Source organism: Glycine soja, chromosome 7, assembly GCF_004193775.1.
Source record: "Glycine soja cultivar W05 chromosome 7, ASM419377v2, whole genome shotgun sequence".
NCBI lineage: Eukaryota > Viridiplantae > Streptophyta > Magnoliopsida > Fabales > Fabaceae > Glycine > Glycine soja.
The window spans coordinates 39,116,076-39,133,041 of NC_041008.1; the positions used below are offsets into that span (position 1 = coordinate 39,116,076).

The 16,966-nt window shown below is 28.9% G+C and overlaps 1 protein-coding gene across 1 annotated transcript; it reads right to left on the reverse strand.

Annotated features, from left to right (window-relative positions):
- Nucleotides 1-11,916: 11,916 nt before the first annotated feature.
- LOC114419584 (protein E6-like) lies at nt 11,917-13,433 on the reverse strand. Its single transcript, XM_028385298.1, has one exon. The coding sequence runs from the start codon at nt 13,361-13,363 to the stop codon at nt 12,233-12,235; it is 1,131 nt and encodes a 376-aa protein (XP_028241099.1). The 5' UTR covers nt 13,364-13,433; the 3' UTR covers nt 11,917-12,232.
- Nucleotides 13,434-16,966: the final 3,533 nt, after the last annotated feature.

Consider the following 16,966-nt stretch of genomic DNA (forward strand, 5'->3'; position numbering starts at 1 on the left):
ATTTTTTTTTTTCATCTGTGAAGTATTTATTATAGTGAAATCTTTCTCTCAAGTTCAATCACATTTTTTTCTTTCAGGAAGCTTGAATTTGAAATTTTATTTAAAAAAATTAAATTTAAAATTACTTGTATCAATAATTTATTGATACTTATATATTTTTGTTTTTTTTTTGTTAACGTATTATAAATAGGTATAAGATAGTATGAAAGTTTGAGTGAAAATTCTGAATTAAAGATATATATACGTTTTTTTTCCTTTCCGGATTTTGAGTATATAATGCCCAAAATAACTAATAATAGAGAAGGGGGAATCTAAACAAGGCATACATAATAAGAAAATAGTAAAATATTTTCATCTTGCAATCTGACAAATATAATCATATAATGATTGAAATTGGGGTTATTAACTAATTTGGTCCCTAGCATTTTAATCTAATTTTGGGATTGAGACCAAATTCATTATATGCATGAAAGCGACGAATTATATCTAATTTTGAGATAGAGACCAAATTGACTATGTGCATAGAAGTGAGAATTAGTTCATTATTAGTTGCAAAAGTCAAGAACCAAATTGTTCTCTTCCCCGTAATATCAAGAATTATATCGATTGATTTACAATGGTCATGAACGTTAATTTGTTTCTTTATAATTTATAATTTATAATTTTTTTATCGGAAAATATTAACAACTAATTTATTAGTTTTTGTTAATAAGAGAAATTGAATTCACAATTTTTTCTCTCTTCTTTCTTTCTTAACTACTTAGCAAATTTTTTATCTCTTTTTACAAGAAAGAGAATAATAATTTTATAAAATTAACCTTATATAATCATTAATTCATTTTTAGATTTTAGAGTTGACCATTAACATATAAGAGATGTAAATGAAAAAAGTCATTAATGTTACATTTAAAAGCTAAAATGATAATTATTTTGAGATAATTTTTTTTCTTACACAAGGATTATAATGAGACACAAGGAACATTTCTTTTTTATGGAAGTAACAACCAAATTCAAATATTCAATGCAACATTAATCATTGTTCATTAGTTAGGATTATTTATTTACTAGTATTTTTGTTTATGTATTACACATGATAAATCGTGTTGAAAGAATAATATTTACTTTGTGTGTTCTCATAATCTCCAACAAATATTAGTTATTGTGTTCAATAAGAACTACTTCTTACTAATATTATGATCAACAAAAAAAAGAAAAATGTTAGAAATGCATCCTTCCAAATATACTCTATCATATTAGTCAAAAGAAAAAATGCTAACAAGTGTCCTAAGAACACTCGTTAAGAAGTAAAAAGAGAATATTTGATTGTAATGCAAAAAAAAATACAATCTCCAATGATTTTAATATGTATTATTACGTGATTTTGAATAAAATATTTTTTTCTTTTAATTTCTTAACCAATTCTATTTAGCATTCTCTAGTTGAAATTTATTGAAAAATACAAAATCAATAAAAATTCATTAAATATGATGTGAGATTTAAAATGATTGTAATTTTTAATAAATTTTAATTAATAAAGTAGAGGGTCATAAACAAGTTTACCTTTCTATGAATAAAATTTATAATATATAAATATTTTGAATTGCAATATAAGGCTATTTTTAACTATTACCCTGTTTAAAAAATATTCAATTTCAATTTATAAATAGAAATAAATTGAAAGAGATGAGTGATTAAAAAAATAAAATAAAATAAAAGTAATTTAAGATGATTGTATGAGAAATTTTTAGGTAACATGTGAAATGAAACATGCTAAGAACACATTCTTTAAAGAAAAGAATTAAGGAAGAGAGTTAGAGGATATTGGAATTTGATGATGTCCAGTTTTTTTTTATGATGTCTAATTAAAAGAGGAAGAAAAGTTATCTTCTAAAATATATATTTTTGGTGTAATTTGGGGTATCATTTGATCAGAAATCAATAACTAATCTCTCAAGATATAGAGATTTATTTAAGGAGTTAACATTTTTTAACATATGTTTTTCATATCCATAAGTTGGAATCGAAACCATAATCATGTGCTTGGGAGATAAAGTTATTTACCAATTATATAACAACATGTTGACTTATAATATAGGAATAAATAAGTTAAATTGACATGTTTTATCTCATGTATTATTAGTTCTAGATTGGCTTAAATTGAAATTTAAATAATTAATGTTAACAAAGATTTATTGTAAGAACAAAAAAAACTCATCCCTACTCTTTTCATAAATACCATTTGTAATTATAATAATATGTGGTAGTTTTACTATAAAAAAAAATGGTATTATTTGTTCCATACAAATCATAATTTATAAGGAGAAACTAAGAATCAAAAGTAAATATGGTATTAGTTATTGTAAATATTACTCATTAATTATTTTTTTATAAAAAAAGCACACTTTTATTAATATGGGTGGATATCAAATCTCTAAGGGAGCGTTTGGTACAATAGACATTTTTTTGTACCTAGTAATAATCATTTCCTAGAATCATAAAGTCTGGGAATTATAATTCCTAAAATTGTTTAAATAAGTTTGGTTAATCATTAATGTTATCATATAAGTTTTCTGGAAATATGAAAGTAAAATAATATATTTATCATAATTTTTAATTATTTATTTCATTAAATAATTTAATAAGATTAACGTGATATTTTTATTGTAATTAAACTTATTTTTTAACTTGAGAAACTTAAATTTTCACTTCTTTTATAAGAATATTTTTGTGAGAAACTTGATGAAAAAAGTTATTTCCTGAAATGTTTTTTTTTAAATCAAACCAAACATGAAAACATTCTCAACTTAAAATTTCCAGAAAATTAAAAATTTGTGTTGTATGAAACTAAAAATTCCCTATGAGTAACACTTGGTAGAGTTACTTAATTCCATAACTCTTGATATGTATTATATTTCAACGATCAAACCATTGAGTATTTTTATATTCTTACAAATGATCATGCATATCAAATTCTAGATAAATTGAACATTTATAAATAGTTAATCTTATAATTTAGAAAAGTATATTATATGTAAAAAAAATTAATGAAGAATCAAATAGCTTTCAAACTTTATAAAATTTGTATACTCAATCTACTCAATAAAATATTTTAATTTGATGGTTAGATTATTGAAATTCAAATATACATGAAGTACTGACAAATTATTGTTTCGAGTAGTTTTGAATTCAATCTCCTTAAATAAAAGATTGGATCTTGTAAATGAAAAAAAAAACTTAATAAAAAAGAAAGACCGCATTAAAGTCATCTCATAATAATAAAAAATACATAGACCAAGAGTTAATAAAAACTCTATTAAGAATTACTCTAATAACTTGATCCTCACTCATATATAATTAAGTATTAAATTATTAAATTAAAATGACTTAAAATATAACCTAAATCTATCCTCAAAATACATTAAATGTAATTTCTAAAATTTAAACTCATAATATTAACTTCAAGTAGAATTAAATTAGTAGAACGGAGTAGATGATGACGATGAATTCTAATAGTTATCTAGAGATTGCCGAATCAAGCACATGGCTACAGAAAGTTTATCTGCATTCGGTGTCTCTTATTTATGGGACGAATCATGAATATATGAAAATGAATTACCCAATTGATTATTATTTATTATAGCCGACAGATAAAAAACTATTTTATGATGAAAGGGATAACAGATATGGACACAAATCCATTGTCAGTTTATGTATGACTATATTAAGAGCTTCCTTTTCCTTCTCTAATAATAAGGTATTTATTACTATTATGAGAGTAAGGTGTTCTTTTAATGTTATTAAAACATTTATAAAGATAAAATCATTCTTTAGTTTCTTAACGTCAAATTCAACAAGGTTAAAATATGTTTTTTTTTATGTTAAAGTAAAAATACATGCAACTCAGTTTTTCAATTATTTTTACAAACAACTAGTGTGACAAGTGGAGAAACATGTCACACAAAATAATGTAAGCAAGGTTAATACTCCCGTTATAATGAAGCTTATGAATAAGTAAAAGATATGGACATAAATTCATTGTTGGCTTTTATATGTGCATGTTTGACAAAAAAATAATAATTCAAAAGATTATATTAAGAAAATAATTGATAAGCTATTTGAAGTTTAATAAATAAATCAAACTGAAAAGTTAATTATGAACTAAAACAGTTATTTTTTAATTGAAAATGATTAAACTAGTGAATTAAATTAAAAGCAAAATAATTGATAACTTAATTAGAGTTTAATAAATAAATTAAAAAATTTTAAGTTAATTATGAACAAAAAACAGTTGTTTTTTTAACTGAAATTGATTAAACTAGTTTATTAAATTAAAATTATTTAGTAAATTTATTTATTTAACTATAGTTAATAAACATAAAATAATTTAAAAGGATATGTTTATATAATTTTTTTTTCGACAAAAACATGTTCAGTTGCCAAACATTTTAATCTTTTTAGTTAATTCTGAATTATTATTTTTATTTATTAAAAGATAAAATAATTAAAAGTAAAAGTAAAAAGCATAAAAAGTATAGTAATTAAAACAAATTATTGAATAAAAGGAGAAACATAGATGAAGAGATAAATTAATAGAATATTGAAAAGGATAAAAAGGAGAAGAGAGAAATTGAATAAATTAATGTCTTTATAACTAATTTTAATTTTAAAATTTTCATTAGATTTAATATTATCAAATTATTTTGACAAACTTTTTTAAATTAATCAAAATATAAAGAACAATAAATATTTTCTCCTCGGTTTTCTTTTATTTTCCTAATTATTATAGTAAATTTCTGGCTTTAGTTTTTATTAAAATTCACTTTTCATCAGTTAGTTTTTATTAGTTGAAAAACTATTTATCATCAATCAATTTCTAACCGTTAGTTTTTCAATTAATAATTTTAATTTTATATAAAATTTGATTTCTGCAATAGATTTCTTTTTTGGGCAAGGACGTGGGTTACCCCTACTCCGTACCATAAATGCAAAAGCCAAACGTTGTTCCTATACTTTGCCCCTGAAATGGTTCCACGTGGACTTGTGATTCTCTTCATTAATTCCATGGGATCCAACAACATTTATTATGGGTTATGGTTGGTATATGGTGCCTGCTGGAGTACTAATCTTAATTATTATGATAACGAGGTCTTATATCGCGTTTTGCGCACTCTTTTTGGGCTCTTAATTATATCACATTGATACTAATTTTACTCCATACAGATGAGATGAGATGGTTGAGTAGAAGCAATGACAACGAATGATAAACTACATTTATGGACTATGTATATCTTTGTTCAATTCAGCAAATAGTATAAAATTATGTACAATTGATTGTGTATTTGTTGTTATTATGATAATTATTAACATTATCATTATTTAATATAAAATTTAGAGTTTATTAAAAGTTAGGCATTTAAATAAATATAAAAAAAGAAAAAAAATCAACCATGGATTTATAAGATTTCTTGAATTCATCCTAGTCAAAAAAACCTTCAATCAACCTCTATCGGCCAGATAATTAGATTTGTCTTTTTTATTATCTTCTACTTGTGTTGTCCTTGTACTGTCATTTTAAAATTATATAATAAAATTAAATGTTATTATTAAATATTAATATAACGGTTATTTTAAAATTATATAGTAAAATTAAATGTTATTATTTTTATAAAACAGTACAAAGACAAAATGAAAAAGAATATCAGAGAAGCTAAATGCTAGATAATCATAGAGAGTCACAAGGTCACTGGCGGAATTATTCTCCTTGTAAGGTCCGTGGGGCATGCTGTGTAGCCACGGGGTTTAGTTCTTACTGCTTTCTTTTTTAACAAGCAACCTGGTCCTTGATGTATGCTGCCTTCTATTTGGCTGATCTCTTCACATCTTGTGAGAGAGGTTTTGTTGCTATTAATATTACTTATTTTTGGCCTTTCAAAAAAAAAAATCGTCGTGAAAGAAAAAGTTCCAAAATAATTATCTTTTATTAACTTTTTAATTTAACATTGATTATTTTTTATTTATATTTCTTATAATATTAATGATATGAGCAAAAAAAAATTAAAAATCAATTAATGATGAGCTCTTAAAAAAATAATGTGGATAAAATTAATATTTTCTTTCATTTATTTATTTATTTTTCTTAATATATGTAAAATAATTTAATACAAATTTGTCATTTGATACATTAATCAACTATCATACAATTATTTCAGCTTAAAACAATGTTTTGTTGGGACTTGAAGTCTCAAGGTCTCACATTGGTGGGTTTTGGCTTTGGAGCTTCACACAATAATACCCTAAGAAGGTCTTGGTGGAGCATTCTAAGCATCAAATATTGTTACATTCTGAGCTTTTGTGCTACTCTTATATAATCTAAAATAATACACTATTTTTAATTTAATAAATTAGTTAATTTTGGGGTTAACATATACTATTACATTAAATATTGTTACATTAATACCAATCACACGGATCAATTGTGATATTACCTGTTTTAAATTTTATTTATGTGCGTTGACCCTGTGTTGTTACGTGTTAGTGTAGTAACTAGGATTTTCATTTTTGGTCCATAACAATGGGCTTAATGAACAATGATATCACATATCATAAGGAGGGATATTGTTCCTGAATCATTTTTCTTCTACATCTAGCAAATTATATGAAATACTAAATTTGGCCTTCACTTAAAATTTGATATAAACCATCTGCTACCCGTCCTCTCTGCTACCAAATTTTCATATTTGCACCTTTTTTTCTCGTGTTTCTTCTCCTTCTCTGTGCTTCCTCCTTGAGTCTTTTCCTATCCTCGTGTTGTATTCAATCCATGTTTTCTCCGCGAGTCTCTTCTCCTCCTTCGTGAGTGTCTTCTCCTCCACCGCTATGTTGTCGACAATGAGTCTGATTTTTGTTGTTGACTGTGTTTAATTCATACGGATTGTCAATCCGTATGAAACATGTAAAATGGTAATCCGTATGACCATACGTTCATACGAATTGTCAATCCGTATAACATACATAGATCATTCGCAAATGTTAAAAATTAACCACAACAGAAGGAGGAGCTCACCCAACATCCAAGAAAGTGAATGGAGTAGGAAGAAAAGGAAAAAGGAAGGAACAAAAAAGAAGAAGTAAAAAAAAGGTAAAGTTAGAATTATTAAAAATATGCTGGGTGTATAAGAAATTGGGCTGGTGCAAGAAGAATAACCCTCACAAGCATAGCATAACAAGTAGCTTTACCAAATTAATGTGTGGCCCTGTTATTTAAACCCCCCATCAAAGTTGAAAGACAAAAATACCTTTTTGGTATTTTGTTAAAAATACCTGGATGGAAATATGCTTTCTGTTGATTAATATTAACACCACAGAAACGAGTTTTTATTGTTTTATTTTAAAAAAATCAAAATAATTTAACACAGCTACCAAAAAAAATAACACAATAGAAACTTATTTTTTTCTATTATTAAAAAAATAACATAACGAAATCTGTTGTGTTGTGTTATTTTTTTTAAAAAAAATTAATAGAGTTGGAACTTATTTTTGTTGTGTATTTTGATTTCACTCCCCCGCAAATATAACAGAAACAATGGGAGTATTTTTGTTGAGAAAAAAAGTGCAAAAAGTTGAAGAGTTTAAATAGTCAAATGGAGGGTGATTTATAGCAGGGCCCTAATATGTGCTACTAGTATTAAATAGCCAGCCCAACCGTTGAAGTTGGTCTTAATAAACACATGTCGAATCGGAGCCGAACAGGGACCGAGGTTGCACGCATGAAAAGTTAATAGCTTTTACATTTCTTCAATTTACTAAATACATTATATTTAATAAAGTAACGTTTAATAGTCCATTTAAGTTAGTTCTTTTGATTGCTTTTTCACATTTCTAAAACCAACAATTGATATTTCATAACTCCAAAATGAAACACATCCATGCATCGTATGAACAATTAAATAATGTCTTGTGCCTTATAGCACTACAACACACACTATTAACAAATACTTGCGTGTGGGATCAGGAATCCCATTCGAGCTTTGTGGCGAGCAAATAGCGGCATTTTACTGGCTTCAAGGGGGCTCTTTCATGCCGTCGTTGGGCATAGTGTTGTCACCAAACAACCTCTGTTATTGCAGTCGTCGGTCTCCTAGTTCTCTTCCATCTACGTTCTCGGTAATCAGCCATAAGGAATTAGGGTTGCACTTGCTCTTGGACTTTCACTACAGTGGCTGGCGGCACTTAGCATTTATTAGGAGAGAAACCCATGGATCTCAGGTTTCAAGAGAATTAAGCCCAAATGTTTTTTCTTTGGGACATGATTGCTGGGGCACTCAGCAATTAGGTGAATGGACAAAATTGTCCTTGCGTTAAAAAAAATAATTTTTTCTTCCGGAAGAACAATTTGTGTTCTATCGGAAGAACCTTTTTTCTTCTTCCGGAGAAATTAACGGAAGAAGTTCTTCCGGTAACTTCTCCAGAAGAAGGTTCTTATGATAGAATAAATTGTTCTATCGGAAGAACCTTCTTTCAAAAGAAGGAATTATTTTTTTAATACAAGGGCAATTTTGCCCATTCACCTAATTGCTGGGTGCACTAGCAATGTTATTGGGTGCACCTAGCATGTCCCTTTTTCTTTTTCTCATTTGATTTGTTGGACCTTAATTTGAGTCCAATTTTTTTTTTTAATGTAAATCATAACATATAATATAATAAACTAAATAATAATAGTAATAATAATTATAAAGTATTACAAATGTATTTAAAATTTAAAAAATAACATAATATAATAATATGATAAACTAAAAAAACACAATATATGATATAACAAATAAAAGAATAATAAAAATAAAAAAATAAAATATGTTCAGGTCTCTATAAAATTTGAAGATTATTAATTTTGTTCTCATAAAATTTTTCGAATCTGATTCCTATAAAAAATAAAACATATTTTTACTGTAACTCCATTAGGTGGTAACTTAACACAGCTAATAAACTTATACATATAATTTGATTATAAAAGAATTAAATAATTTGTGAGTGCTAAAATACCCAAAATAAATTAAATAATCTCTTTGCGGCTAAACACTTCCAAAAATTATAATTTTTTGTTAGTTCTTGACAATTTTCTTACACTTTCTAATGAGATTAAGAGAAAAGATAAAACAACAATAAGTTCTAGTGTCTTTTGAGTGCGCTTGATAATGTAGGGAGAGAAATTAACTAAATTTGTTCGTTGGAAAAAAAATGTTTTATTTTTACAAAAATCAAATTAATACAAAATTTTCTTATCAATACAAAATTAATACTTTTCAAATTTTATTGGAATCTCAAACATATTTTACTTAAATAAAAATTATATATTATATAAATGTATTTTAGATAAGGAAATATAACATTTTATCATTGGAGTTAGTATCCTCGAGTTTTGATTTTTTATTCCCTTCCAATCTTAGTAAGATATCGATTTCAACAACCATACTTCCTAACACCATCTGCTTGGTGGACATACTCTTGAGTGAGGATAGAGAAATGTATTTCCTCATTTTATGAAAGTTATATATATTTATCTTAACATTTTATATTTTACCTTCTTAATTTTATATGTTTGAACCTTCTCACTTATTCTTTCCTTACTTATTCTCATGTGAAGGTAAATACACTCTTTTGTTTTAATAAAATCATAAATACTTACCTTAAAATTTATATTTTATACCTTTTAATTTTATGTATTTGAATTCAGTATCTCATTATGCTAGATTTTTTAAAAATAGACTATCCCCTGACCTCCAATTCTACATCCGTCACCGATATATGTATGATTATCCCCCTGCCATTCGGTGCCCCCTCACGATGAGTTGAGAAAATGATATATATATATATATATATATATATATATGACAGATGTACAATTCACTTTTCAGTGTAGGAGGTAAAAGGAAGATAGAAATAAAAAGAGAAAAAATGAAAAAAAAGGTGATAGAATAAAAAGAAATAAATAAAACAAAAAATATTATAAAAAAATGCTATCCTTATTATTCCACGGTCCATTGAGATGCCATATTCTAAGTAAAGGCATACACTTGTTAACACGAAATCGTATTGACTTGTACAGTTCTAAACTGTATAGGCAAAATAGCTCAGACTTTTTTACTTGCTTCCTAGTGTGCTCTAAGTGGTGTGCAAAATTTGTTCCAATTATTTAACGAGTCTAGCAAGAGCCAAATGCAGTAGTTTTTCTCCGGCCAAGTTTTAAATATTAAATTCGTAACGACCTTTACTTTAAAAATAAAGTGCAAACTAACACAAACACTTTTTTTTTTTTATTGCTAGACCGTCAATCATGGAGGAAAGAAAGCGTAATTGACAAGGTTGAACAAGCAATTACTCCATTTATTATGCCTCTGCAGACCAAACCAAATAATAATTAATATGGTAGCTCTTTCTCTTGATTTGGGCACAACCGGGAAAGCCAAATTCACAACAACTCGACAGAAATGGGTCTAGATTTATGTCTAAAGAGTGTGGCATAGGGTTCCTTCACTGTTTTCTATCTCTGAGAAGCTACCATTGAACACATGAGTGAATCAATCAATTTAGGTTGTGTTTGAATAACCTATCTATAACTACTAGAACGCATGTAGGAAGATCTTATTTTAACATATTTTTCTAATTAATTTTTTTATTGATTAGAATTTATTGAAAATTATAAAATTAGAAAAAAGAATTCATTAAATATCATGTGGGATTCACAAACTTTTATGATTTTCAATAAATTTGAATCAATAACAGATATTGTCCAAAAAAGTATATCTAGAGTATGTTGATAGCATTTCTCAACTACCTATAGGATTTTAAACAAAAACAAAAGGACAAAATGCATTGAGCTTCTTCATAAACTAGAATCAATTTTATGCACCTTAATTTTTAGAGAAATTAGATTAAAAAAAAGTTTCTATAATAATTGAGCACATAAGTTAATTTTAACTTATGCAAGAAGTTTAATTCATTTTAATTTTTTATTTTCTCTTCTTATATATACTTGTAGAGAAATTTATCTAAATATAATTATATTAATTTTTTATTTATTCATTTTTATTATGATAACAAATCATAGTCCGTTATCATTGTCCATTGCTTCAAGTGACAATAGATTGATTCACCTTAAATAAGATTTTCTCATCGATGATGGGTTCTGATAACATTGGATGAGTCTCATGAAAAGAAAAATACTTGTTGAAGAATTTTTTGTCCCATTAAATGATTTTGGTAAAAAAGGGTGTATCAAAGGTCTTGGAGGAAGCAGATATAGATGCCATTGACTAAAACTACAGTGCATTACTTATCCACTAAGAAACTGTGAACGGCATATAATTTCATGAGGAAGCTCTAATCTTGCTCAGCATCATTGGCATGGAACCTACAAGTGTCGATTCTAGGCAGCTTGTATAGGCTATTGCTGAATACCAAAATAGATATTACTCCAATTAACCTTGAGTTTTTTTAATTAAAATGGAAAAGAACCTTGATAAGAAGATTGGTACTCTAAACTTTGTCATATACGAAAACTTTTTGATGAATTAGTATTGTTATTTAGCCGATGGTGTTATCAGATTATCATATCAGTATCTAATGGAGAGTGATTTAGCTGTTTGAATTACAATATGTTACTCATTGCTAATCATTGACTTCATTTTGTCCATTTTGGTGCAAAAGGGAAGGTATAACAAAAAAGATGTTTATCACTCAACTTCAATAATGTGGTGCTCCCTCACACTGTTTTGAAAATGGTATCTATGATCATCTATGTTGGTAGGTAAGGCCAGATGGACCACCAATGGGGATTTAAAACTAGAAAATTGTGTTTTTTTTCTTTTGTCTATGCTTCCCTTTTTCTTCTCCTTAATCCTCAGATTGCGCTGGTTTAAAGAGAAAAACAACCAGAATATTGTTCTTTTTTAGTGAAAAAGCGTGAAACTACAACATGTCGATGCTAGATAGCAAAAGCCACATATGCTTTGATACTTCATGCCATATTTTCACATCATTACATAGACTGTGCAATTCCAAAAGCAAGATTTAATAAGATTACCACTAAGTAAAACCCCTCAATAAATTATCCTACTACCTTTTAACATTTTTTGTAACTTATAATGTAAAGCACAATAAAACATCGATCACCCACTGTGAACACTCCAAAGCAAAAGCAAAATGAACTCTTCACTGTTATAATGATGATTCAAGCTCAAGGCTCGAAGTCCTCTTGGTCATCTTCAAACTCCTCCTGATTCTGGTAACCTTCCATGGAGTTCACATTGTTGTTGCCAAAGTAACCCCTGTTGTTGGACCAGTTCTCTGAGTTCATTCCTCTGGTTGAGCCTCCATATTGTGTTGGATGGTTGTACTTCTCAGAGTTAACGTCATAGAAGTATTTTCCACCCTCCATAAACCTCGTGTCACTCAAACCCTGCCTCTCATCATTGTAATTGTTGTTGACAGCTTTGGTTTTGTAGTACCTGTTGTTGGCAGCATCATTGTTGTTGTAGAAGTACTTCCCATTGGCAGCATTGTCGTTGTTGTAGTAATATTTGTTGTTGTTCTGATTCTCCATGGAGTTGTATCCTCCTTCAGTGTACTTTGTGTCACTCAATTCATTTTGCTTACCGAAAGCATCCTTGCTGTTGTAGAAGTAGTTGTTGTTGTTGTTGTTCTGATTTTCCATGTTGTTGTATCCCCCTTCAGTGTGCTTTGTGTCACTCAATTCATTCTGCTTACCAAAAGCATCCTTGCCGTTGTAGAAGTAGTTGTTGTTGCTGTTCTGATTTTCCATGTTGTTGTATCCTACTTCAGTGTACTTTGTGTCACTCAATTCATTCTGCTTACCAAAAGCATCCTTGCCGTTGTAGAAGTAATTGTTGTTGTTGCCATCGTTGTTGTTATTGGTGTAAGAAGTGCCAGTGAGTCTTGTTGTTTCACTCAATTCATTTTGGTTGGTGTTGTAGGCATCCTTCTTGAAGTTGTAGAAGTTGTTGTTGTTGGAGTACTTGGCAGTGTCCTCTTCAGCTGTGGTAGTTTTGTATGGCTTGTAGGTGGTGGCGGTGGTGTAGGGAGCAGCATTAGTTATTGTAGTGGTGGGAGGGTGCAGACCAGTCTCATGACCATATAGACCATAGCTGTTTTCTGTTTCTGGGGTGAAAACTGGTTGTTGTTCTGGCTTGTTTACTTGGCCTTCATTTTTGGGAACCTCAGTCTCTTTAATGTTGTTGTTGAGAGGGGTGACTTTGCTGAAGAATTGGCTGTCTCTGGCATTAACTTGGAGAGACACTAAAAGGGTTGTTAAGAATAGGAAAGGAATGAGTTTTGAGATGGGAGCCATAGGTGAGTGTGAAAGAGAGGAAGATGGAGAGGACAATGTATACCGATGAGTGGCTTTGATTGTCTAAGTTTCTTTATATAGAGGGGCTTGAACTTTTTTTTCTTTTCTCCACTCTCAATTTTTCCACTCATCTAGTGAGACTGTGAGAGGAGGGTTTTGTGATGATTGTGGTCCCCGCACAGGGAACTTTAGGTGATTGAAATGGGCCTTTTTTTTTTCCATGGTTAGTCATATTATATTACTCTTGGCCGGACTGAGGAGTGTGAGGACTCTGCTTATTTTCTTTATGCAAAGCATCATCATTATGAATTGCAAATCTTGTTCTGCAAAAAAATCCTAGCTTTCTTGTTAACCTTATCCAAGTTGAGCTCAACATTTAATTAACTGTATCCTATTTCGTTACTTCTAAGCAAACCCATGATTGATTATAGAAGCACCATAGAATGTACAAATGCAGCTAAAAAGTGAAATAAATAATAAATGTAGAACAGAAAAAAATTGTTGTCATTGAATCAGAAACTGTTATAATAATACCCCGAGTTCATATATTAGCTAGCATAAAATAAAATTCTGGTTACACAATCCTAACAGACTAACACGCTAACAGGATTATTTCTAATGAAAATAATTATCTTAAGAATTATTGATCAAATGATCTATTTCATTCCTTATCTTAATTTTTTTTATTCAACTTGATATTTTATCTTTTAAAAAATTCATTTTAAACTTTACTTTAATTAAAAGGTTAAAAGTAGTTCTTTTAAGATAAAATCGTCACAAAACACAATTTTTTTTTCTCTAAACATCTTCATTCAGCAAAGGCAAGGAGACCCACGAACCAGATGAAAAAAATAATCCAGAACCCAGAATAATAGCATAACTCAAAATAAGTCAAGAACCACAAATCAATAATCTTAAATCATAATCCACCCCCAATCAAGAACCCTAAATCACAAATCATAACCTCAAATCACAAATCAAGAACCCTAAATTACAAATCCCAATTCAAATCACAAATCACAACCCCAAATCACAAATTGAGTCGAAGTTGGTCATTGATTCACGATTGCAAACGCGACAAGGAGGCGTTGTGCTTTCAGTTCAACATCAAGTTGAACAACGTGGTGGACACGCAAATTGCTAATTCGCTCATAGAGGGCAAGGTCGAAAGGTAAACAAGCACATCTCGTTCGTCGACCTCCTCGCAGATCCGCGTTACTGAGGTGTAGTGTATCCGGAGAAGGAAGAAGTTCGAGAAATCCTTGTCGGCGTTGGTGACGAAGAGAACGAGGTTGGGGAATCATAGGGGTGGGAGTGGACAGAGGGAACGAAGAAGAGAATGAATGTTTACGGCGTTAATGTTAAATTTAACCAAATGATTATTTTGAATCTTTTAATTAAGATAAAAGATTAAAATAGATTTTTTAAAAGATAAAATATCAAATTGAATAAAAGAACAAGATAAAAAAAGTAAATAATTCTAATTAAATGACAACGTAAAAACATTTTTATTGACTATGTATATCTATTAAATCCATGATAAGTATCATAGGTAACAAAAATTAGACGCAAGAAATTGCTGCAACAAGACCTATTTTATTTATATTAAATGCCAATTTTATTCAATTATCTTTCTTGAATGATCACATTGTCTTCTAGTGTTTGTCTGTGTGATTTTAATTCGTACACTTTTTGTGCTATTCTGTTTTGTACCAAATAACATTGATGTACAAAAAATTGCTCATTGGACTAACCCAAAATCCGTCACACTGATTGTTACCCTAGTTCAAATAGCACCATAAACTTAACCTATTGATGGAAACATGTCCCAATAATCCTGCCAAAGAAAATCCCAATGTAGATTACTACTGATAGTTGGAACTTAAGTATGACTTATTTAAATGGTGGGGCAGATGATGGTGTTATGAAAAAGTTGAAGCTTGGACGATGATTAGGGCACAAGGGTAGTATGGAAAACCAAACCAATTAAGAGGAGGAAGGCCTGGCCGAGTAATTATGCGTGAATTGTGGAGTGGGTGGGTCATCAAAAACTGAAAATAATGGCATATGGTGCACACACCATGTGCCCCTCTATGCCTTGTCTAGATTATGGACTGCACCTAACCCTTTTACTACACACATGAGTGATGAGTGATGACTCATGATCCTTACGAACGCGTTTACTAAGTGCCCTTTTGTGAAAGTGCATCCCTCCGTTAGTCACTCTCAATTCCTTGGAACATGAAGTTAGTTCAGGGTAGGAACTAAGTTTGACTTGCATTTCTTTTTGTCTATGTTTTTAATAAAACAATATTACTGCTCCTTAAACCTTTTCAATTAGTGAAAATAAGACTTTGATAAGCATAAAAAAAGGACAAAGAAACTGAAGACTGTGGTTTAGGCTAAAGAATTTCGAGCATATGCCCTCAAAGAGGAGGACTTCAGCACTGAAATATATGTTGATCAATCGAATATTGACATAATTTCTGTCAATGAAAAATTTCCATTAAAATGCATTGTCTCCCCTTAATTCTTTAGGAAGCAATTGTTTGTGTCCTGCATGCCTACCTAAGAAGCACGGACACAATATGACACAAATATGGAGTGATAAATTTTAAAAAAATAAAAAATAAAACATGGTTGCGATGTTGCATACAATTAATAGAAAACACAAGGTATAAAATACAAGAAAAATTAATATTTTAAAATGAGTATAAAATATGTTATAATTTATTTAATTATTAAAATATTCTCAATTGAGGTCACCATCATATCATATCATTATATAATATAATTAATTTTACTTATGATTAATTTTTGTCAGTTTGAATTTCTTCAAAAAGTTCAATCTCAAGAGTTTGTTTAAGGAGATTGAATCAGTTTCACTTAATTCAACAAGCTTGAGATATTTTCGATTACATTGTATAGATGTTTTAAAAATAAAAATTATTAATTAAAATTAAGAGTATTCAAAGTATTCATGGATATTATGTGTGCACCAAATGCAATTATTTTCAGTTTTTCATGACACAGTCACCGTTTGGAAGAGTCCATGCTTCCTTGATGAGTTGATGTCAACAGGTCGGCCACGTGAAAAAAATTAGGGAGGGTGAATATGATGATGCTACTAAATTTTCGATTCATGTCATAAAAAGGGTATGTAAGTTTGGGATCAGCTTCTAACTGATTTGGTTGCAGTAGTCAAAATGGGAAAAGAAAAATCTGAGTAGGTTGCCTAGAGGATCTTGCATGTTCTGGTTGGAAATTTCAAGTTTGAATTGAAGAAAATGAAATCTAAACCTGAATTTATTTGTTTTTTAATGGGAGAAATCATATCTTTTTTCTAGCCACTTTTTCCTCATGTAACCTCTATGGTGGTGGGTTTAACAGGAAGAGTTTGGAGTAGTATGCATGAAGTCATAGGTTTAAACCTTATAATAATTTTTTTTTATTTTAAGAATCATGCTGTAATTTATGATTGAGTAATAATGTAAAATTATAAAATTATTTTATAGATGTGTTCCCATTAAACTCATAGTTACTACTCAGTACTTAGATAAAAAGGTAATAAAAGAAATTACCAAAAAATAGAGGTAATAAAAG

Coding starts and splice junctions, on each gene's coding strand:
- LOC114419584 (XM_028385298.1), bottom strand. CDS start 13,363: ATGGCTCCCATCTCAAAACTCATTCCTTTCCTATTCTTAACAACCCTT.